Below are 25,345 nucleotides of genomic sequence, written 5' to 3' on the forward strand. Positions count from 1 at the left end.
GGTAGAGGGTTGGGGGTTCCCTGGGGAGGAGAGACCCAGATCTGTGTGGGGTACTGCAGGTGGCAGCACCCCAGTGTAAAAGGGGGTACTGGGGTCCGGGGTACTGGCCTGCAGAGGGAGCTCTGGAGGCTGGAATGCTAATTCCCTGGATGACCAGCAGGAGGTGCCGCAGGGGTGAGTCTCACACTACTACACTCCCATTACCATAGTATTTGGGAACCTCACAATCTTCCATAGTATTTATCCTCACAATACCCATGTATGGTAAGTTAAGTGCAATTATGTCCATTTTACAGATGGGAAACTGAGGCACAGAGAGGCAAAGGCAGGATACCCAATGGGATTTAGGTGCTACTGTGATCCACAAAAACCCTGCTCAGCTGCCACCTAATCCGATAGGTGCCAAGTGAGCTTAGGCACCTAAGGTTTCACTGCAAAAATTCCTTAGGCTCCTACGTGTCTGCCTATAGCAGGGGTGGGCAAACTATGGCCCGGGGGCTGCATTCTGCCCTTCAGACGTTTTAATCTGGCCCTCAAGCTTCGCTGGGTAGCAGGGTCCAGGGCTTACCCCGTTCCGTGCTGTGGCTCCTCGCGGCTCCCGGAAGCAGCAGCATGTCCCCCTGCCGGATCCTACATGTAGGGGCAGCCAGTGGGCTCCACATGCTGGCCCCACCCCAAGCACCACCTCTGCAGCTCCCATTGGCCGGGAACTGCAGCCAATGGGAGCTGCCTGGCCACGCCTCTGTGTAGGAGCCGGGGAGGGGGGGACATGCCACTGCTTCCAGGAGCTGCTTGAGGTAACTGTAACCTGGAGCCTGACCTCCTCCCACGCCCCAACCCTGATCCCCCTCACAGCTGAGTGCCCTGACCTTTGGACTCTTCTGATATGGGTCACTCTCAATATCTTACATTGAAGCTGTTCCATTTTGTATTAAATAATTGGGCCAGCGAACGTAACAATGGATCTATAGTACAGTGGTGAGTGCACTCCTCTGAAAGGTGGGTAACAACTGTTCAAATCCCTTCCCATCAGGCAGAGGGGGACAAAAGGTCACAAGGGAGTGTTCTTGTCCTTCTCCCCTGCTGTTCTGTACTTGGAGCTTGGCAGATGCCTAAGCCAATCTCGCAAAAACGGCTGAGGCACCTGACTCCAGAAGAGGGATTCCCGGTTGTGGATTGCACAGCCCAGACTTAGGCAACTCGCTCCACGAGAAGGGCAGGTTTTATCTTCTGGGACTAAGATGCCCCAAAATATCGTCCTAATACAATGAAACCCTGGTCTCAGTGGGAGCTTTTAGATACTTCTGTAATACAAATTAAAAATAGGGACTGATCCAATACCCATTAAAGTCAATAGAAATATTCTCTTTACTTCAGTGAGCGCTGTATCAGACCCATAACGTAACTTTCTTCTAAAACATTTTATACCACAATGTATGAATGGACCGTATATATATATATAATATATATATCATACAAACACATTATATATAAAGCCATAGACCTATTGGTTCACAGCAGGCTTCCATATCAGCAGTTTTCCTACTTCTTAGAGTAATTGTGGAGTGCCCTTGGATGTGTGCCCCCAAGGCTCCCAGTGACTTCAGTAGGAGCCATACATGAGCATCCAAGGGCAGAATTCGATGCAAGTAATGACCGATAAGCTGGAAACATTTTATAAATTAGGCTGCATTAGTCCCAGCTCAAATCCTGTTACTGGGCTGCAGCCTGCACACTTTACATACGGTGCAGCAGGAAAAGCAAAGAACTGAGCTGTCCTTGAGACAAAATTATCACCCGTGTGAAACAATGACAGGCTTGCACTATCAAGCTCTGTGAGAAATATGAAGCAACATTGTATCTTTTGCACTACACATTTGCTATTTTCCTTTACTGAGCCAGAAATCTTGATTTTAACCAAAAACAATCCCATCCCTTCCTAGAACCATCACCAAAGCCGATCTATATTTTTTTTTCAAAAACTACATGCACTGTTCCATTTTTTTTTAATATTCAGTTGGATTAAAGTGCATTTGTAAGCAAGGTGTTTTTTAAATGACTGTAAAAGGTTTTGCACATTTTAAATTCATAGTTTCAAGGGCCCAACAGATCATCTGATCTGACCTCCTGTGTAAAATAGACCATAGAATTTCAATTTTACCCAGTTATCCCTGTATAGAGCCAAATAACTTGTGCTGGGTAAAGCATATTTTCCAGAACGGCACCCACCCTTGGTTTCAAAACATCAAGAGATGGAGAATCCACCATCTTCCTTGGAAAAAGTGACTTGTCCAGGGACATGCAGCGGATTAATGTTTCCCAAGTCCCCGTCCAGTGACCTATCCACTGGCTTGCATTGCCTTCCACCATTTTTTTTGAATGAGGGGAAAAAACCTATAGCAAAAAATGAGTTTTGCTGAATAAGCAGTGTTCACAGCCAGAAAACAGCACTTGTCCAAGGCAATGCAAAGAACACAGGAGCTGACCTAGTAGATCAGACCAATGGTCCATCTGATTCAGTATCAGAATAAGGTATTGATGTGGACCTAGGGCTCACTGCAGGATCATGGCCCAAATGCCTATATATAAACTGTCCCTGCAGCTGACGTACATTAAATCCTCTATCCATTAATGCTCTTTTCCAGTCCCCTCTGCCTCCTCATGAACAAGCCGTCTCTCATTTAGACACACATACACAGCATGAAGGATGAATATAAAGAGAGAGATAGCATAGGTCAAAAGGATTTTTTTCCATGCTTCAGATGTGCCAATTAACATAATAGACAATGGGTATAATACAGTGCCCACTACAAGACCTTGTATCCCTCACTAGATATTACAAAAGGCCATAGTACTCCCGCAGGCATTTATAGTGAGGATGACAGTCCTACTCACACTTAGTGTCACTGTGCCCCAGTTATGCTGGCTTCACATGCTGGTTCTCTGTGCCATTCAATGAAGAGGAATACACTCCTTTACATGGAGATTGAGGCATTTATCTTGTCTCCTTTGTATCGTGTGAATTCTAGACTAGGAGACAAACAATTACAATGAACTGAGCTTCATTTCCAAAATGGGTCCAAAATGCTCTTTTAAAATCTCTTTAGTAGGATTTATCTTAATGCTTTTACTTTAAAAAAAATCTGTTTTCATTACATGTACTGCAGCTTTTCTTCTTAGCAGTAAAAAAGAGAGTATGATACACTTGGATAAAGACAACAATTTAGCCTCCTAGGACATGTCTGCGCTAGAAGAATTACTCCCAATATTTCATCAGTGATCAGCAGCAGTGAGTGCATCTGCACCAGTGACAGCTACGGTGTAAGTGCTAATGCAGACAGACAGGACTCAGGGGCTTTTACCCCGTCTCGAAAGTCTGCCTAGAGCTGAGACTTGTCTGCGCCTGAGCGCTCTCAATGCTAGCAGCTTAGCACTCACGTTGCAAGAGTGTTGAAATATGGGGACTAATTTGGACGCACCCTTAGGGATGCAGCTGGTGTTTTCAGTTTTCATCTGGACCATTATTTGGAGTTAGCTGGGTACAGCAAAACTGTGGCTGCTGATTTACTTATAACCACAAAGGAGAGCTAAATTGTAAAAACAGTGGGAGAGGGAAACTGAGAAGGGTTTGCAAGGGGGAAAGATCTGTTTTACACTGTGGCTTGAAACAAGCTGGGGAACTGGTGCAGCAAAGAGGTGTGGGTGGGCTGTTCCAGGCAAAGCAGAAGAAAAAGTCCTTGTGCCACAGTAGCTAGTATGTGTGGAATAGCCCGAGACAATGAATCGGGGAGTGGAGGACAGAAGAGATTGTATGCCAAATGCGAGTTTACCAGTGGTGTCCAAGCAAATTAAGACAATTTTGATTAGTACCATTTTTCAGTCAGTTGTGTGAATACCATTTATGGTACATTTTGTAATAATAGTGAACAAGCTTTATTTCCTCACTCAACAAAGCATTTATTACAAGTGATCGTTATAGTGGAGCTACTGAACAGAGTAGGGGTTGAGACATTTTCCAGACACCTACTATCCAGGAAACTAAGCCTACCAGCCACAGGGTCATGAAAGATAGGGAAAGGCCACCAGCATGTTCCAGGGTCAAGGTTCTAATGCGTAGGATACTGCTCAGAACTTTCCCAAGCATCAGCCAAATGACACTCCCATCATCCTTGCCAGTTTCCCTGATGCCCACAGAATTCTGAATAGCACCGAGAAAATTGACCAGTGTCCTGTCAATTTAATTCTGCTGTTCTGCTGCTGCTTAGGAATGCTACGAGCTGTAGCAAAGACACAGAGCAGTGGGTCTGCAGACTCAGCCTTTCAAATGTAAACCGTTGTGGTGTTGTATTCCTATCTATCTTTGGACACAGGCGTACAAGAAAACACTGGGAGACTTTAAAGTGGGATGATTTTAGAATGGAGGTTCATCTTTTTCCTGCATATCCTTAATTTTGCAGGTTTAAGCAGTCTCCTAACTATGAATTGCCTATTATGGGCTCTGGCCTAGTGATGCAATCCTTCCACAATGTAGAACTTGAGTGGGAGATCACGTTCTGGCTATTATATTGGGTCCTAATTTTCTTTAATGTGGATTTTATTTTTTTTCTCACTGGGACAGCTTTATGAGGTATACATCTCCTTTTTTATAGGTGTAACTACAGGACAGTAACCATGGCCATAACTCCAGCATAAATCAGTGTAGCATAAACAGTATACAGGACACTCAAGAGGCAGACAAAACTGAGCGGTCATAATTACAGGTCTTTTTACAATGACAAGGCATCTAGAAAAGAAGAATCAAAAGTCCCTTAAACCCAGACAATGATAGTGTCTGATTTAAAAGAACAGGTGCTGTAATTCCCCCTTCCCCCCAGTGGTTTGGGACTGAAATTCCAAACGCTTCCCACAATCAGTTCTGCCCTGGAGACCCTTTAATACTTTGTGTTTGTATTGGAAAAAAATAATAATACCTAAAGTTTAAAACAGCTATAATTTTATCAGGATTGAACATCCTTCATATCTTATACCCATGTATAATCTAAGACCCTGGACAAAATAGCCCATGTTGATTCTTTCAAAGGCACCAAGCCTATTTCAAAATCTTTTACCCAAAGTGTCTTCACACTACACACTGAAACTGAAAATCTGAAATTCCTCAGGAACCCTTTAATTAAAGTAATTGGTGTTCTGGACACTTCTCCAGATATAGGGCCAGACACTGGTATAAATCAATGGAACTCCACTTACTTCAATGACACTACTCTGATTTATACCAACTGAGGATCCAGCTTGTGAAGTCCTGAATTCTTTGTGAACATGGCCATGAGATTACTCTAGGTAAGATTGTCACAATCATATTCCCTATCTACAAGCTCTGGCACGTCCTCCAAAGGGGATTTTGTTTTCCTAACATGAATCACATTTATACACCTCAGCTCTTACAAAACTGGACTTCCCACACAAGTGTGTGTTGTTGGGATTTGTTTTCTAGTTATTACCTTGATCATTATCAAAATACCTCCCACCACTTTAATGGAGTGCCACACAGGTTTCTTTTGTTAAGATATAACTGAGATAAACTGCAGAATTTCAAGAGCTGCTGACACCTATTGGGAAACTTTGAGAAATACTCATTTTACAATTAATTCCTATTATACATTATTTTCAGAGGGGTGTGTGGGTGAGGAACTAGGGGGGAATTCTTCAGTGATTTTGTTTTATCACTGAAGATTTTTGCATTTGAAGGTTTGTTCCTGACCTATTGATCTTCTTCTGCTTTTTCTTCCCGAATGATACTTTGTGCCGAAATAGCTCCTTCCAACTGAAGATAACTCAAATCTTTAGCAATATTAATGAACTCATCCTCATACGCCCTTGGAGACAGATATAGTAAATATTCTTACGCCCATTTTTAGATGAAGAACTGAGGAATGGAAACACATGTTTTTCCCTACACAGGAAACACCACAAGTTTGTGTTCATAGAATTTGATAGCTTTTCTTTTTAGGGTTTGGCCCCACTGGAAGTGGCAGGGGTTAAATCCTCCAAATCAAAATACGACCTAAGATTCATGTGTTTCTCTGTGGATCCCAGGATCATCCACATAGAGACCCTGTGTCTCTATATCAGTTCCCAGTCTCTCTGCAATAAACCTCCTCATGATAAGATGTAGCCTCTGAAGCTGCATAGCCCACAAAGTTCTTCTGGTAGCCCTCAGAGGCTCCAGGCACAAGCAGACTAATTTAGTATCATTTATTTTAGATATTAGCTCTCATTTGACTTTGTTTTTAATTCTAGTTGCTAAGTGTTCAACATGCATCTTAACTACTGCAATATCCTCCTCTGTCTTTGACACAGACAAATGCAACGTTGCTCTCCCATCATGCCTAGGGTGACCATATTTTCCTAAACTGAAACCAGGACACCCAGCTGATGATCAGTTGGCAAGAGTGAATGGGACAAATGCCCAGTTTTGCCAAAAAAGTTGTGATGAACAGAGCTTAAAAAGGGGACTGTCCTGGCCAAAATGGACTATATGGTCACTCTAGCCATGCTCCAAGTCATTCAAAACATCTGCTGAACATCTTCCAGGCTCATTACTCTAAAGGCTACATCACTCCTATTTTTTGTATCCCTTCACTACCATATCAAATACAAACTGTTTTTTGCCTTTAAGGTCTTTCATGGGTTAACTCTACCTTACCTACCTATTACATGAGAACATAAGAGCTGCCATGGTCCATTTTGCCCAGTATCCTGTCTCTGACAATGGCTCATACCTGAGCTTCAGGAGGAGTATACAGAGCAAGGCAATTATGGAATGATCCACTTTTGTGTTCCACTCCACTACTACCAAGACATCAGTGCCCACCTCCTCTCTGCCAGTGAGGCTAGCCTTCATCAATACTCCAATTATTTCCCCAAACATCTTCATGCTTTCTACCATGTTGCCTCTTAGAAGGAGGTCCCTGTAAAAACCCATGTGTTATCCTGCTTCAAATCCCTCCTTAAGACTCACCTCTGCCAACACAACACAAGGGATAGACAGTCGGTGTGCCAAGATGATTGTTTGTCATACTAACCAGTCTTTTCATTATTACCCTGTCTTCTACCACACCTGTTTCTTGGTCTTCCCAACCTGTTCAAACCATCTAAGGTACTTATACCATAGTCATAGTATCAAAGCAAGACACAATTGTTAATGTATTTATCCTTACAACACCCCTGTGAGGTCAGGCAGTGCTATTATCCCTATTTTGCAGATGGGGAACTGAAGCACAGAGAGACTAAGTGACTTGCCCAAGGCCCCTCAAGAAGTCTGTAGTGAAACAGGGAACTGCACCCAGGTCTCTCAAGTCCTAGGCGAGGGCACTAACCACTGGACCATCCTTCCTCACGTATTTTCTTTTCTCATATGCTAAGATTGTAAACTCTCTATTAGATTAATGCACTGTGCTTAGTACAACTGATCCCTGACTGTGGCCTCCAGATGCTACTGCAATACAAATACATTAATAACAATAATCATTTTGATTAGAAAGTGTCCCCTTCTTAGCAACTAAATGAATTTACAAACAGAAATTACGAAATTTATATATTGCACAAGCATCCCTAGTACTAAGAAGGTGACTTAAGAAATATAGAAAATGTATACAAACAGATCACATCTAAATCTTTTTTCCAACATTTTCCATGACACATCAAGGGATCTTTAATCAAGAAGCATAAAATTACCCTGTAGATACAAAGCCTTGGAGTAGCTTTAAAGGAATATTTATGTTCTTAATAAAGGTTTCCAGGCACTTGTTACAGAAACATGAAAGGTCACGAAACTGATTAAAGGATCAATTTTGTGTGAAAGACTGGGAAATTTCAGATATTGAAATGCTGCAGCAAAAGAGACAGCAGATGTATCAGTAGTCAAGAAAGAGAGGTTCAAATTGGAAAACCCTTAGGGTATGTCTACACTGCATTTAAACACTCACGGCTCGCCCATGTCAGCTGACTCTGACTCGCAGAGCTTGGGATGTAGGGCTATAAAATTGCAATGTAGACATTTGGGATCAGGCTGGAGCCCAGGATCTGAGAACATTCCCCTACACAGGGTCCCAGAGCTTGGGCCTGAGCCCAAATGTCTACACTGCAACTTTACAGCCCTGCAGCCTGAGCCCTGTGAGTCCGATTAGCTGACTCAGGCCACCTGCAGGTGTTTAACTGCAGTGTAGACATACTCTTAGAGCCCAAGTGGACATGCTCTGTTATGCCTGGAGAAGAAGCATATTTGCAATAACACACCACTACCTGTCATTCCCAGCACACTTTATTATTTGTCTTTTTTAGGTGTGGTGACTTTGGGATCAAAGCATATTATTCTATACAAAGCTTTCATACATTATAATGTGTTACCAGAACCGATAAAAAGTTACAAAGATTGTAACATCCCAAAGATAAATATCTACATGAACATTAAAATATATTTCTGCCTCTTTATATTTTTAGCAGATACTTTGGCATTTAATTTGAGAGTAAGATACATGCCTTTTGATGTAAGCAGCTAGTCAAAAAATCAGGGTCTAGTGGGTTGCTCCAGGTAGGAGCAAAAATTGATGGAGTTTGGTATTTTCTTTGATGCAGTCTTGTTTATTTACAAGGAATAGACAGAGTCCTGCTTCTCTGAACGCAGAAGGAACCAAACAGGAGATAGCTTCTTTGCTTATAGACTAAGCCTCTTTAGCTAGCACCAGAACCTTTCTATATGTTTCTCCAGGGTCACACTATGCTTATAGGCTTCTGCCTGGCTTTCTTCCTGCCTCTGAGTCTCTCTCAGATTCTGAGTGTTCCGCTCTCCCTCATACACACACACACAAAATTCTCCACCCCTTCAGTCCAAAAGTCCTGGGCAGGTTCACGCACCCCTTAGTCTTAGGTGGGCAGGGGGGCTTGTCATTAACTTATCCTGACTATGTTAACTAAGAGTGTGTTCATGCAGTTCACACCCAATCTCAAAGAGCTTTGTGATCATGAAGTCACCTGCACTTCTCATCACAACAGTATTCTTTCGGGGGTCAGAAGGGGAGAAAGCAACGTTTTTGGGCAGTGAAATAATTCTTTGCATTTTCTCTCTTTTCATTACACCACAAAAATGATGAGGAACAACCACAATTTTACAGAGTGAGTCACTGACAACTTCCAGGGGGATAATATAAAGTATGTATGCATAATGCACATACCATTAGATATAGTTGTACAGAATGTTAAACTCCTAGCCAAACATCAGGTTGGAGAATTTGGACACATCTGGTATCAAAATCATGCTTAACATTTGAAGAACCTGATCTTACATTACTTTGAGGCACTGATTCAGGAAAGCATCCTCATTAAGGGCAGCACTTAAACACAGACTTAACTTTAAATGTGTGCAAATGTCCTATGACAGTCTCACTGGTATACGCTGAGATCAAGATCAAGTCTGCAATATTTACATTTTTAGAACTGGATATTCCAGGAAGATGGGTAATTTCCTCCCCCTCTCTCCAAAAAAACAAAACAAAAAAAAACCCCACCCACCCACCATTCCGCTAGATTGAATCATTACATTTTTAAAGACTTTTTTTCTTCTGCACAACATCTGCTTCCTGCAGGAATCCGATTCACTGACCAATTGTCAACTATTTAAATTCTGGGTTTTCTCTTTTTAAAAGTGACCACATCAAGAGAGAGAACGCACACAGCTCTCCCCTCTGTGTACACACACATGAACAAGGTTAGAATGCTAAAAAGTGCTGTCTTGTGTAAGGGCCAGGGGACAAATATTACTGAAGAGCAGAGTAATATATGCAGCACCCTATGAGTGAAATTCACCCTCCGTGCAGAGGGTCCTCATCATTTAAGCTGTGATGCACATTTAAGGTCCACTGGGTGACCTTAAATGTGCATCACAGCTGCATTCAGCTAATGTCTGAGCCAGCAAGATTCCACGTGGGAGACAAGACTGTGGAGTCTTTGCACCTTAACTAGTACTAATGTACTATGCTACTCCTGAGAAATGGTTTGACTAGGAAAGTCCACTAACGTATGAATTAATTAATTTATTATTATTATTATTATTATTTATTACTATTATGGTAGTACCCAAGCACCAACCAAGAATGGGGCCCCATTGTGCTAGTCCCTGTACCAACACATAGTATTAGATAGCCACTGCCCCCAAAGAGCTTACAATCTAAATAGATAAGACAGAACCAGGGTGGGGGAAGAGGGAGAACACATCACAGAGTGACCAAATGTGATGGTGGCAAATGTCATGTTAGTTCCCGCGACACTTTTTGAAGTTGGTGTAGTTAGGAGGGGATAAGCTAAATGGAAAGAAAAGTGAAGGGAAAGGGAACACTAAAGGGAAGGAGGTTCAGGAGGGCAGGGCAAGGAAGAAGGGGGGGCAGATGTAGAGTAAAGCTGATGTGAAGAGACTGAGGGAGAGAGAGAGGAAGAGAGTTGGAGCAAACAGCCAATAAGCATAAGGCAAAGAAAGTCCAGTCAGAACTGTAGAATGTTTACTTTACTAGGTAACAGTATCAGCAGGGTTCTATATTTTAATTGGATTTTCCAGTTGTGTTGGCAGGGTTACTGGGTGGTGCAGTGACTTCGCTAAGGTCACATATAACTGTCTAGATTTTAATACCACACCCATCACCAAAAGAGTTGAATCGAGTTAGTGATTCAACCCAGATGGGAACCCAGGTTCCTCTTGGCTTTCCCTTATTTCTTCTGACCATTAGGTCAGGTGGCCTCCATAAATTATTTGGCATTTTCTGTAAAAATCCACATTATCCTGGCCACAACACCAAAGGGACTTTTGGAGGGGTGCCTCGCTTTCAAAGAGCTGACTCATTATGGATCCATTCCATTTTATGCTGGATCCCTCTATCCAAGCGAGAAAAGAATTTTATGGGGTTTTATCAGTCGCAGTCAGATAACATGTGAGTGATTATGCCGTATGCCGCTGGGTATGTGAAAAGTAAAAATAGAGGGTAGGTGCTTTTAGATTAAATACAGTAGGATGGCAGGGAGAAAGAAAAGCATTAAGGATGTATACGGGGCTAATTTAAACATTGACTCATTGCCATTACTAAGTTTGTAATACATGAAACCCAGACAAAGTTGTTAGGGGTTTTTTAAGCAGCATGACTGAGGTTCAGCACTATAAAAAGATTAAAATAGCTCACACATCAAATAAAAGGTTAGTTTGCACATGAATTAAAAGGAGTCGCTGCTCTTCATGTTTCAGATGCCTTGAGGGAACCTTTCTTCTGAGCTTTTCTGTTGCTTACTGGTAGCAGAAAAAATCCCACCAAGCAAGGAAAGCAAATATGTAACACATTTACTATATTTATTTAGGTATTTAGATTTCACAGCTATTATGTACCTTAATTGCTTTACCAGGATTAAAAAGACAATGGGCCAAAATCTAGCTCTGGCTGGAATGGGCTGCTTTGACAACACAAAACTTCCTGATTGCCCCATGTAGGAAAAACCCAATGGTGTAGGTCTGTGTGATGAGACGTGCCCTCATCCCCCATTCCTGCACTTGGTGCCAACTAGGTGCACCTGCAGAACATGCTCCATCTGGAGAAGTGAATCTTAAAAGGGAGAGACTGGCCACACAAACAGCGGGAGGGGGAGTTTTCTAGGAGCAGGAAGGGTGCCAGGGACGACTAGCAAACTCAGCTAGCAAGGGGAGCTCAGTCTGAGGCAGTTGCGAGTCCTTTCACTTCCCCTCCCTTGTTTGCAGCAGAACTGACACTGTGAGACTGATATGGACAAGGAGCCCTGGAGGGCTCCTCGAATCCAGCAACAAGGGAGCGAGCGCCTCCAGGGAGTAGAGGCAAGTGAGCTGTAATTGTACTCAGAAATGCCCTCCAGGAGTGACCTGAACTCTCACCGGGAACAGTGAGGTTGCCCAGGAGTAGGTACTCCAGGAGGTGACCTGGGGTAAGAGACTACAAGTAAGTCCAGGCTGAGGGTCGTCCAACTACAATTGGTGGAGAATGAGGGCATGAAGGTCTATGCCCGATAAAGAGCCTTGAGACGGACCCAGGTTCCTCCAGCCAGTGAGTGTTCTGGAGAAAGAGTGGTGAAATCGAGTGGCACGGAACCTTCACTCAGGGTTAACGAGAACTTAGCTACTGGTACCATGTAAGCATTGCCAAGACATAATGCAGCTACCTCATCATATTCTCTAGGGCAGGATAAGAACTTGCAATGGTACTGCCCTACTTTTTCTGGGGGATGGGGGGTACAGCACAAGGTTAGGGAATATTGCTCTTCCTGTCCTGAGTGTCAGTATTTGGCAGCTAAAAATGTTCCAAAGGCTCCCTTGGTCCCAAAGCCATTAGTGGAAACCCCATTTGAAAGAATAGGGAGGACATGGCTGGGCCTTTAGAAAAGAGCTCTGTGGGAAACCAGTATATACATGTAGTAGTGGACTATACCTCTTGCTACCTGAAAGCCATCCCCTTCAGTTCAGCTAAGGCAACAGCAATCACTCCCAAGCTGATGAGACTCATTGCCTGTGTAGGTTTCACTGATCATAAGAACATACATAAGAACTGCCATAATGGGTCAGACAATTGGTCCATCTAGCCCAGTACCCTGTCTTCTGACAGTGGACAATTCCAGATGCTTCAGAGGGAATGAACAGATATTCATCAAGCGATCCATCCCATGTCATCCATTCCCAGATTCTGAAGGGCTCCAACTTCACCATTCAGGTGATGTGTGAGCTATGCTCCCTCTTTAAAATCAAAGCCTTGAAAACATCAGTGTACCATCCGCAGACAGACAGCCTCATGGAAAGATTTAACAAGACACGGAAGGACATGTTGAAGCAGATAATTTGGACCTAGCCTAGGCACTGGGACCAATTCCTCCTGCTGTTTCTCTTTGCCATGAGAGGTAACCCAGGGTTCTCACCATTCAAACTGCTCTGTGAATGCCAGACCCACGGAATCTTGGATGTGTTGCAAGGAGGTTGGGATGAGCAAGATGAAAATATGCTCAGAATGATCCAATACATCATATGTCTAAGGGACAAGAGCACCCAATTGTCTATTTAAGGAGAAAGTTGTTCCTCAGGGAGAGATTTAATTCAATTAGTGAGAAGGAAGCTCTGGATATCTAGTGGATTGTGGACTCCCTCAGCTATTATATGCTGGGTAGTCCCTTTTCCCAAATCACAGACGACATGCCCTTGTGGAGGTTACACTACACAAAGGACTCAACCCTCTGGATTATGAGCTGGTATCTAGCGCTCCAGCCCTATGGCTTCTGGGTACAACACCACACAGGGAAAGAGCATACAAATGCAGATATTTTTTCCCCAGGGAGACTGGGACTGGAGAAATGCTTGAGCAAGAAACTCTGCTCGTGTTGAGGGTGGGAAGGGGGGCAGGTATGTGATGATCCACTGATAGAAAGGCTACTGAGCATTCCTGCACTCAGGCCCACCTGCAGAACATGTTTCACCCGGAAAAGTGGCGCTTAAAAGGATGAGACTGGCCACACAAATGCAGCGGGAGTTCCCTCGCATCGTGGAACCTGGGGAGAGCCGCCTGGGATTAGAGGCAAGTGAACTGTAACTGGACTCAGAAAGGACCCTGGGAGTGAGCTGAACTCTCACTGGGCTCAATGAGATTGTCCAGGAGTGGGTGCTCCTGTAGGGGATCCAGACGCAAGAAATTCAAAGAAGCTACAGCTAAGTCCAGGCTGAGTGTCAGCCAACTACAGGCTGGCGTAGTGACTCAGTCATCAAGCGCAGTGTAGAGACTGTGGCCAAGGAAATGTGGACAAAGACTGGAAATCCAATTGATGCCTGGCTGATCAATCAGCCTATGTGGAGCTGGGTGTAAATTACAGGAGCTTTCAGGCTGCTCTAATATATACTGAAGACCACCCTGATCCCCAGCCAGCCCTGGAATGAGGGAAGATAAAGAATTTAAACACAAGCTGTCTCTAGGTAAGCACACAAAATTACTGGTCATGCGAACATTTTGGCTTTAATCTCTCTTAGCCCTAATTCCGCATCTGTAAAATGGGAGTAAATAATAACTCCTTATCTCACAGTAGAGTGGTGAGGTTAAACTCATTAATACTGATAAGGTGCACAAATACTATGGTCATAGGAACAAGATAAGGAAATAGATTTTATTTTCAGTAATAGACAGCCATCAAGTCTGAGGCATTGGGTGTAATATTTTAAAGGAAGTTAAAGTGAATTTCATTTGTGGGCTAGAAGCCACTTCATCAGATGCATGGAGTGGAAAATACAGTAGCAGGTATAAATACATAGCACATGAAAGGATGGGAGTTGCCTTACCAAGTGGGAGGTCAGTCTAACGAGACAATTCAATTAACAGTAGGATACCAAGGGAGGAAAAAATCACTTTTGTAATGGTAATGAGTGGCCCATTTCAAACAGTTGACAAGAAGGTGAAACAGTAGGGGGAAATTAGTATGGGGGAAATTAGGTTTAGGTTTTGTAAACACCCAGCCACTCCCAGTCTTTATTCAGGCCTAATTTGATGGTGTCCAGCAATGCCCTTCTGCCATGTACATCTCTACCCCGATATAATGCGGTCGTCGGGAGCCAAAAAATTATACCGTGTTATAGGTGAGACCGCGTTGCATTGAACTTCCTTTGGCCACCCTGCTCCTTGTCCCCTCACCGCTCCGATGACTATCCACACACCCCGCCCCCTGACAGGCACTCACCGGCAGCGGCAGGAAGCGGAGCAGCCCAGCCCCAGCCCACTCCACTCTGCCAGCTTCCAGCCGCGACGCCCCGCTTCCTGCCGCTGGTGAGTGCGGGGAGGTTGGGGAAAGGATGCCCCCTGTACTCACCTGCGGCGGGAAGTGGAGTGCCATGGCTGGGAGCTGGAGGAGTGGAATGGGCTGGGGCCGGGCTGCTCCGCTTCTGCTGCTGCCGGTGAGTGCGGGGAGGTTGGAGAAACCAACCAATCGCGACCACAGCCCGCTCCGCTTTCTTTTCCCCGGCCTCAGCCCCAAACATCTTGCTTTGGGGGGGGGGGGTTGGGGAAAGGTCCTGCACTCACTGGCAGTGGGAAGCGGAGCAGCCCAGCCCCAGCCCACTCCACTCTGCCAGCTCCCGGCCACGGCGCTCTGCTTCCCGCCTCAGGTGAGTACGGGGGCATCCTTTCCCCAACCTCCCCTCACTCACCGGCGGCAGGAAGCAGAGCGCTGCAGCTGGGAACTGACGCGCTGATCTGCCGGAGTGCTGCTTTACCACGTTGTATGCAAACCGGTGTCATATCGGGTCGCGTTATATCAGGGTAGAGGTGTACATTGGCCAAACCAGACAGTCTCTATGCAAAAGAATAAATGGACACAAATCTGACATCAGGAATTATAACATTCAAAAACCAGTAGGAGAACACTTCAATCTCTCTGGTCACTCAATAACAGACCTAAAAGTGGCAATTCTTCAACAAAAAAAAACTTAAAAAACAGACTCCAACGTGAAAGTGCAGAACTGGAATTAATTTGCACACTGGACACCATCAAATTAGGCCTGAAAAAAAAGTGGGAGTGGTTGGGTCATTACAAAACCTAAACCTAATTTCCCCCATACTAATTTTCCCCTATTGTTACTCACACCTTCTTGTCAACTGTTTGAAATGTGCCACTCATTACCGCTACAAAAGTGATTTTTCCTCCCTTGGTATCCTACTATTAATTGAATTGTCTCATTAGGCCGACCTCCCACTTGGTAAGGCAACTCCCATCCTTTCATGTGCTGTGAATTTATACCTGCTACTGTATTTTCCACTCCATGCATCTTATGAAGTGGGTTCTAGTCCACAAAAGCTTATGCCCAAATAAATTTGTTAGTCTCTAAGGTGCCACAAGGACTATTTGTTGTTTTTGCTGATACAGACTAACACGGCTACCACTCTGAAATCTGAATTTCTTTTGTAAACTTTTTTTTTTCTTTGTAAGAATATGGCAGCTTTTTAGATAGAAGAGAGCAGGCGATGCACTTATGACCAGATTTGTAAAGGTATTGTAGGCACCTAAGATGCAAATATAGCCTAACTACCACTGAAATAAAGCCTAACTTTTACTGAAACCAATGGGAGTTGGGTACCAAAGTACTTGTGAAAATTCCAATAGGAATCTTATCTGTATCTTTACTTGCTTTTAGGTACCCTTACACCTTTACATATCTAGTCCTCAGTGGGAAGTTATTCCTTTGACCTCCCTCCCTCTCTGGTGCTTCCAGCTAATTGGCTGTCAGTTGGACAGCACTTGGGTGAAAGAGAAAAAGGAGACTTCCAGGCCTAAAAGACAAATTCACTGGAGCAAAAAGACTTTGCAAAGATAAGAGTTTTGAGAGCTCAGGGCTATATTCCTTTCACACCCAAACTCCCCCTGACTTCAGCAGGGTTTTGGATGCAAAAAGAAAGTAGATTCATTCCATAATGCTGAACACTAAACACAAAGGTCCAGATCCTCAGATGTATTTAGGCTTCTAACTTACATTGTAATCAATGGAAATTAGGTGCCTAAATAGCTTTGAGTATTAGAGTGAGAAAGTCTGTACATATAGCATCTCATTAAATGATTATGGCATTTTGAGCGGTTAAACTACAGATGCTCTAATTTACCTGAGTTCTTGTGATTTTGTTACTTATTCCCACTTGTGTTATACTATGGATGGTGCACGTGGTTTGTTTGGAGTCTATTTTATAACTTGGAGTTGAGGATTTTTTTGTAATTAGTTTATTCTTTGTTTGCTTTATAATGCTTTGGCAGTCATATAGTAGTTTTGTGTTTTTAATTAATTGTTATTATAATTGCAAAAAGAAAAGGAGTACTTGTGGCACCTTAGAGACTAACCAATTTATTTGAGCATAAGCTTTCGTGAGCTACAGCTTACTCCTTTTCTTTTTGCGAATACAGACTAACACGGCTGTTACTCTGAAACCTGTTATTATAATTATTGCATATTTAATGCATAGCATCCCAATGATTTTGGGTGGGGACACTTTATAAAATAAATTATTTATATTTAATTTTCTAACACGGTTTTTGAAACACACACACACACACACACAAATCTCTCCTTGAGCCTTACCCCACTCAAGTCAATTGCAAAATTCCAATTGACTTTAATGGATGCAGATCAAACCACTAATCCTCACCATGGTATCTTTAGGGGCATATCTCCCTTTGAAAACCCACTGTAAACAAAAAGGTACATCATCATTCTCTCATCTTCAGCTGAGTAAACTATTAAAAGACAAAGATAAAATGAATTATATTTCATACATGTAATCATTCAAGTTAGAGGAATATTGGATAACTACTTTGCAGTGTGTTAATCCATTCACTAAAGATTAAAATGGAATCCAGGTATTCCATCCTACTTACTAGAAATGCAAAAGAATAGTAAAAGGTGATTGAGTATATTATTGCAACTAATGTTATAATCTGCATCTGTGTAAAGACAGAACTATGCAGATGAGCAGCTTGGGAGCTGCTTTCTGAGCAGACAAGAATGAGCTGTTTGGTCTGACTGCTCCTAAATCATCCCTATTGTTCTTGGACAATTTTTTTGTTTGATTTATTTTGTCTTGATCTGTTTCATGGAAATCTAAGTGGCTGCTTTGTAATTCTTCATTACCCAACAAAGACCAATCACATCACACACTGTGGAATGTTTCTGCTCTAGAAACAACAAAAGCCATTTTCAATATTTATAATGAAACAATGAGCTTTGGCAGCTACACCTGGGCACCATCTATCCATTTGCCTGAACAAAGCAATATACAGCTTGTTGCAAATTTGAGGACGTTAGCAATATCATTCCAGTGAAAACCACAGGACAAACTGGCACTGACATACTACACCACAGCTGGATACATCTGAAGAAAATAAACAGCTAGATCAAGCTCCGCACTGTAGTTAGTAGCTGAGCTTGAGAAAGAAACATGCAGCATTGCTCTCAGCAATTGCAACTCCAGAGTTCAATTGAATTGTATGCACATACAGTAGGATTGCATATGGCCACCCACCTGTGTCATTCCTTCTCCTTCATTGTCTAAGGAAACATTTCAACAATAACTGGTTCAAAAAGCACTAAGGAATTCCATACAGGTACATGGAGGAACTGATCTGTCGACCTGTATGGCCTCCTTCCCCATAGTCTGAATACCTAAACTCTGGAACACTTTCTGTGTCTGTTTAATTCTGATCCAAAGCAGTGCGTTTCCCACTCCTGGGGAAGGGATGGCAATGTAATGATAACCTGGTGCAGTGCTGTGGTTCAAACCTATCGACTGTCCTGGAGGACTCACAGTTGGGCATATTACTCTCTCTTTCTGCAGCTTTGGGAGGATACCCCCCCTACAGTGTCTCGCCCTCCAGAAATCCAATCAAATGAAAAGAGCTGAGCAAAGTTCAGCTCACAAATTATACTGTGCAGGGATATAACACTTTCCACCGAGTGATCTCAAAGTGTTAAACGGCGGGTAAATATAACTACCCTCATTCTACAGAAGGGTATACTGAGGCACAGTGAGCTGGAGGGACCTGCTCAAGGTCACACCGCAAGTCAGGGGCAGAGCCTGACTCCCAACCTCCGACTCTAAACATTATAAATGTATATTACCCACCTCGGTGGTTCATATTAATTACTCCCCTATTTGTGCATGAATTATGTGCAGTGTATTAATTAAGTGCAAAGCCAAAACACCTGAGCTGATGATAGCAACGGCCTGAACAGGGCCCGGAGAGTGCGTGGGTATCCACCGAGCCCCCAGGGGTGTCCCACACTGCAGGCGGTGGGGCAGCTGCAGACCCAGCTGTGCTAGCTCGATGACGCCCCAGGAGGTGCGGCCAGGTGTCTGGCACCTGCACCGGCGCTGCATGGAGCGAGCATCTGCGGGGAGCCAGAGAGCAGGCGCCCACCAGCGCACCTCTGCAAACGCTCCCTACTTAAACACACGCCAGCCACCCTCTGCTGGGAATTCGCCACAGATTTGCAGAGAGCCTCGCAAAGCGTGAGAGGTTTGGCCGGGCGAGACAGCCCGAGGGAGGCTGCCTGAGAAAGAGTGGGGAATTGACCCCAACCCTACTCTCCTGCTGCAACCCAGTGCCAGATCCGCTCATGCAATGATTTGTGTCCAGGGATAAACTTCAGATCAACTCACGCAATGGTTGCTGCGTGTAGCTTGCCAGCGGGTTAGTCACCCGCTCTCCTGCCTGAAACGCAGAGCTGCCTGGAGATCAATCCGTCTATTGAAAAACGGCTGTCAATGAGTGTCTCCATTTAACTTTTCTTGTCGTAGACAACCCCCCAGCCCCCAACTCTGGATGCACCTCGGGTCATTTCCCCCATTGGGAACTGCCCGCTGATGAGCGATTGAATGAACATCGCAAACCCCGCTGGAAGGGGAGAAACCTAGGGGTGGATTTTACACGTGAATCCGCCGCGCTGCTTTGCTTCGATTAGTCTCCAAGCTGCCCCGGTGAGCAGCCAGGGGAGACTCACTTCCCTTGCTCACCTCCCCCCCAAAATCACAGCCTGCCCCCCGCTACCCCCGGCTGGGGGGGGGGGGCAGCCCAGACAGCAGCATCCCGGGCAGCCGGCTCCCTGAACCAGCCCTTCCAAAGCAGCCCCTCTTCCGTCCCACCCAGCCCTCTGCCGGGCCAAGCCGCAGCACACCTTAGGGAAAGGGTCGCACCGGCTCCCGTCTGGACGCTCGCTGACCGGCCCCGCCGCTCGTGCCCAGCGCGTCTGTGGGACCGTGTCTGAGCCCGTCCGACCCCCGGGAGACTCGCCCCCTCTGGAGCCAGCCCTGGGGACCTGCCCTGCCAAAGGGGCGGGCGGAGCCGCACGGTACCTGCCGGGTGTCGCCGCCGCAGGGGAAGGAAGCCGGTCCCGGGAGGGAGACGCTGTTGCTCCGATAAGAGCCGCTGGCCCTTCACTGTTGCACGCACCGGGAGCGAGCGGCGGCTCCTCTCCGCAGCCAGGGAGCAGAGGGCGCTGCCGGCCGCTCCCCGCCAGGCAGAGGTTGCGCCGCTTGGGCGTGACGCGACTCCGGTGTCCCGCTGCGGCTGGGGGCTCTGGGGCGAGCGGCTGCCGCGGCTCTTGTCGGGCCGTTCGGGGCGAGGGAGTTTCCTCCTTCCATCCCCTCCCTGCCGCCCTCTGTCTCTCACACCCCCCCCCCCTCGGGCGCGTTGGCGGGAGTTCCCGCACACGCCTCCCCCCACGGGCCCGCGAGCGCACAGGGGCGCCGCGGCGGGCCCCGGGAGACGGGGGCGGGGGTCCGCCCCGCTGGCCAGCAGCGGCAAGTGAAAGGGCATCGCGAACGCGCCCTGTGCGCGGCAGCCCTTGGCAGGTGCCGCGCAGCCTGACCCGAGAGCTGCGGCCCAACAGGCAGGCTCCCTGCTGCACCGGACAGCGCTGCGCTCATGTCGTACCCGCAGCCCCCAGGGGTAGGCGGGCAAGGATCCCGCCCGGGACCGCTGGAGCTAAATGCCTGCGCCTCTACTGCGTGGGCTGAACGCTGGCCCTGAGCGAAGGCTGCGGCGGACTCATTCAGCTCTCAGTCTGGATGCCACTAAAGGGGACAGAACACCCCACCCAAGAGGTGCCTGGGTTACACTCGCATGGCCATAGGCCAGGTCCCAGCCTGGGACACAGAGCTAGACATTGCACACAATGCCAGAACCATCTCGGGCAGGGGCCACTGAAACTTCGGTGGAACCTAGCGGCCTTGCTCAGGGCGGTGAACAACTTCAGCACTGTAGTCAGGCGGACCTGACCCCTGGTGTCGAAGGGTGAGAGCAACAGAAGGATTCTTCCCTCAAGCTCCCTACCCTCTCTGGGAAAGAGGGATTCTCTACATCTGTGGGAAACCCCCTTCCGGCAATGCAGGGAGCAGCCTTACAGCGGCACAGCTGCAGCTCCATAGCTGTGCTGCTGAAGCATAGATGTACCCTGACCCACAGCGTATCTTGGAATCATAGAACTGGAAGGGACCTCGAGAGGTCCTCTGGTCCATTCCCCTGCACTCAAGGCAGGACTAAGTATTATCTAGACCATACCTGATGGGTGTTTGTCCAACCTGCTCTTAAAAATCCCCAGTGATGGAGATGCCACCATCTCCCTAGGCAATTTATTCCAGTACTTAACCACTCTGACAGTTAGGAAGTTTTTCCTAATGTCCCACCTAAACCACCCTTGCTGCAATTTAAGCCCATTGCTTTCTGTCCTATCCTCAGAGGTTAAGAAGAACAATTTTTCTCCCTCCTCCTTGTAACAACCTTTTATGCACTTCAAAACCACTATTGTGTCCTCTCTCAGTCTTCTCTTCTCCAAACTAAACAAACCCAATTTTTCAATCTCTGTACAGTACTCCAGTTGAGGCCTAATCAGCGCAGAGTAGAGTGGAAGAATTACTTCTCGGGTCTTGCTTACAACACTCCTGGTTATACATCCCAGAATGATGTTTGCTTTTTTTTACAACAGCATTACACTGTTGATCCATATTTAGCTTGTGATCCACTATGACCCCCAGATCCCTTTCCATAGTACTCCTTCCTAGGCAGTCGTTTCCCATTTTGTATGTGTGCAACTGATTGTTCTTTCCTAAATGGAGTACTTTGCATTTGTCCTTATTGAATTTCATCCTATTTACTTCAGACCATTTCTCCAGTTTATCCAGATCATTTTGAATTTTAATCCTATTCTCCAAAGGACTTGCAACCCCTCCCAGCTTGGTATCGTCTGCAAACTTTATAAGTGTACTCTGTATGCCATTATCTAAATCATTGATGAAGATATTGAACAGAACCGGACCCAGAACTGATCCCTGCGGGCCCCCTTTTATTATGCCCTTCCAGCAAGACTGTGAATCAGGCAGCCACAGGTTCACTAAGGAGCATTACACACCAGACACAAGAGCCATTCCCAGTGATGTGGGCCTAGGTCCTGCACTCATTTGGTGGTGGACCCTGCAGCTAGTGAATGGAAACAAAATAAGAAGGCAAGATGTCCATGCTGTCTGATTCAGTTAAAGGGGATGGGCAGTTGCTTATAACTAGAGTTGCTCAGATAGGGTAGCTGATTTCAGCTAAACAGTAGTAGACAGCCCCACCCCTCCCACACAAAAACATAAGAACGGCCATACTGGGTCAGACCAAAGGTTCATCTAGCCCAGTATCCTGTCTTTGGGCAGTGGCCAATGTCAGGTGCCCCAGAGGTAATGAACAGAACAGGTAATCATCAAGTGTTCCATCCCCTGTTGCCCATTCTCAGCTTCTGGTAAACAGAGCCTATGGACACCATCCCTGCCCATCCTGGCTAATACACATTGATGGACCTACCCTCCATGAATTTATCTAGTTCTTTTCTGAACCCAGTTATAGTCTTGGCCTTCACAACATCCTCTGGCAAAGAATTCCACAGGTTGACTATGTGTTGTGTGAAGAAATACTTCCTTTTGTTTGTTTTAAACCTGTTGCCTATTAATTTCATTTGGTGACCCCAAGTTCTTGTGTTATGAGAAGGAGTAAATAACACTTCCTTATTTACTTTCTCCGCACCAGTCATGATTTTATAGATCTCAATCATATGCTCTGTTTGGTGTCTCTTTTCCAAGCTGAAAAGTCCCAGTCTTATTAATCTCTCCTCATATGGAAACTGTTCCATACCCCTAATCATTTTTGTTGCCCTTTTCTGAACCTTTTCCAATATATCTTTTTTTTACATCTGCATGCAGTATTCAATATGTGGGCATACCATGGATTTATGTAGAGGCAATATGATATTTTCTGTGTTATCTATCCCTTTCTTAATGATTCCAATATTCTGTTTGCTTTTTTGACTGCCACTGCACATTAAAGTGGATGTTTGCAGAGAACTATCCACAATGACTTCAAGATCTCTTTCTTGAGTGGTAACAGCTAATTTAGATCCCATCATTTTATATGTATAGCTGGGATTATATTTTCCAATGTGCATTACTTTGTATTTATCCACATTGAATTTCATCTGCCATTTTGTTGTCCAGTCACCGAGTTTTGAGACATCCTTTCGTAGCTCTTCACAGTCTCTCTGGGACTTAACTATCTTGTATAGTTTTGTATCATCTGCAAATTATTTCACCTCACTGTTTACCCCTTTTTCCACACACTCTTGTTTTTGTTGTTGGTTTTGGTCCTTGGAATGTACTACATCAGTGGTTCTCCAACCTTTTCATTCTGCAGGCCACGTCCTCAGAGAGAACTCCCCTCATGGAACCACCCTCCCACCCCAAACTGTCTTCCCAACACTTGGCTCTCAAAATATGTCATTCTGTGGCTGCCAAGGAAGAGCCTCACAGACCACAGGTTGAGAACAGCTGTATAGACTTCATGGATAGTATCAAAACATTTCCCTGGCGGCACACAGTAGGATCCTTCCCCCAAATTGGCTTTATTCACCCTCATGGAAACTCACATTGAATATTTCCAGTTGGCAACTGGTTTCTGAAACAAACCAATGTATCCACCAGTAAAAAACAAGGAACCAGTTAAAGAAGTCCAATGCAATATACAGGAAATTTTCACTCAGGCCACCCTCCCCAACAAAATTCTACCCTCAGTTACACCAGTGCCACTTCAGTAATTTGGGCTGTACGGGTGGAAAAGAGGGCAGAAATTGGACCTATATCTGCCGTTTAAATGGTGCCTTTATTGCTGAAAGGCACCTTGATACTTATCTATCTTGGTTTTAATACCAAGTTTCTCATCATGATATCTGATATGATGGTAATATTATTGTAAGCTCTTTGGGACAAGAGGAATATTTTCATTGTGTGTGCATACAGCGGTCAGCACAGTGACCTCCTGGTCCATGGCTGGATCACCAAGCTGCTACCACAATATAAATAAATAAATTATATTAGCATTTAGAGAGAGCTGACTGGCTGGACACTTGGCCTTTACACAGAGAAAAACAGCCCCTGCTTCATAGAGCTGGTGTTAAATTCTTCGCAAAAGTAGCATGTTTTAAGGAATGATTTGAAGGAAGGCAGGGTAGTTGTTCAGTGAACAAGGGAGCATAAAGAATGCCAAGCAATAAGGGGCAACGTTGATTTTTTCTTTTCTTTTTTTTTTTTTTTGCTGCTTTAAAGGGCCGCAAAAATGGATTTCATACCTTGTTTCCTCCTTTAAATGGTCTAGAAAATACAGATGATCTCATCACAAAAACAGTGTTCACGCCGATCAGCCTTGCTTTTGCCACTTGCCAGCCCCTGGTGTCAGGGTCCCAGCGAGAGCAGTCCAGGCCTAGGGTCAGAGTAGGGGCAAACCTGCAGCTGGGAGCCGTAGAGGAGTTCATAGTTATGTCCAGGCTAGTGTCGACACCAGGGGCCAGAGTCTGAATCAGGTTTCAGTGTTCAAGTCAGGAGGCAAAGTCAAAATCAAGCCAGGAATTCAAGGGCAAGGAGCACAAATGGCCATGGCAGCTACAGAAGAGCCACACTGTTGCCTGGACACTTCCTGGAGTGCACTTTGGTTTATATAGGGCAGGGAGCCAATCAGGTGCCATGGGGATGCTGTCTGTCAGCCCCTTGACGTGGAACTTCCCATGGACTGTGGCCACAGCAGGTAATGGCAAATGGAGCACAAGTTGGTTGCAGCTGCTACTAGGTAGTCTAGAGCTGTCAGTTGCCTGGTATTGCTACACACCTGCACTCTAGACCTGTGGGGCCTTACACCTTGCAAGTCAGAATATGATAATGGTTTATACAATGCAAGTCAGAAGTATTCTTAAACTATGGAGATTAACTGTTGTCCTTCCAAATCCTCCCAATCAGATTAACTCTTGTCCTCCCAACCAGATTCTAGATAAATGCCAGGTAAATTACAAGTAACTGCCCTTTTCCAACAGACAACAGTCAGTGAAAAAGAAATAGAGATCCTACAGGACTGACAAAGGCGAAATTCCCACTTATTTTCATGAGTGATTTGCCTTCATCAGAACTACAGAACTGGACTCTAGGTTGCTCTAAAAATGTCTGGTCCTACAAGGGGTGAAGTACCCCTGAGTGATGCCGGGCACCCTCCACATATGTTATAATCAGTGGAAATGGAGGGCACTCAGAATTTCCGAGGATCTGTCTCAAATATTGGAACTATTTTGGATAAGAGACCAAAAAAAATAAGGTATCATGAAAGAGTCTCCTTTCTCATTTCTAAACACAGCCTGCATTCTCTGTACACCATAAAATAAAACCACTTGGAAGTGGTTTTCTTTCAATGTCCACTTTTCCTCTTGTGG

General features: G+C 45.1%; 1 protein-coding gene across 15 annotated transcripts in view; it reads right to left on the bottom strand.

Moving 5' to 3' along the window:
• The window catches only part of SEMA3D (semaphorin 3D), a 196,200-nt gene extending 175,723 nt beyond the window's left edge, over positions 1-20,477 (bottom strand). For 2 of the 15 annotated variants that reach the window (XM_073328652.2, XM_078851165.1), the window contains exons 1-2: positions 19,920-20,007; positions 2,896-3,030 (exon numbers count right to left, since the gene is read on the bottom strand). Coding sequence is in view for 3 of the 15 variants with exons in the window: in XM_073328657.2 (XP_073184758.2) it covers positions 19,920-20,382 (463 nt within the window). In the remaining 12 variants the exon portion in view is untranslated. Of the gene's footprint in view, positions 1-2,895; positions 3,031-15,232; positions 15,378-17,216; positions 17,305-19,741; positions 19,889-19,919 lie in introns of those variants that run through there. The other 13 variants (XM_078851164.1, XM_073328654.2, XM_073328649.2 and 10 more) reach the window with 13 other exon arrangements.
• Positions 20,478-25,345: the final 4,868 nt, after the last annotated feature.

This window comes from Lepidochelys kempii, chromosome 1 (assembly GCF_965140285.1).
Source record: "Lepidochelys kempii isolate rLepKem1 chromosome 1, rLepKem1.hap1, whole genome shotgun sequence".
Taxonomy (NCBI): Eukaryota; Metazoa; Chordata; order Testudines; family Cheloniidae; genus Lepidochelys; species Lepidochelys kempii.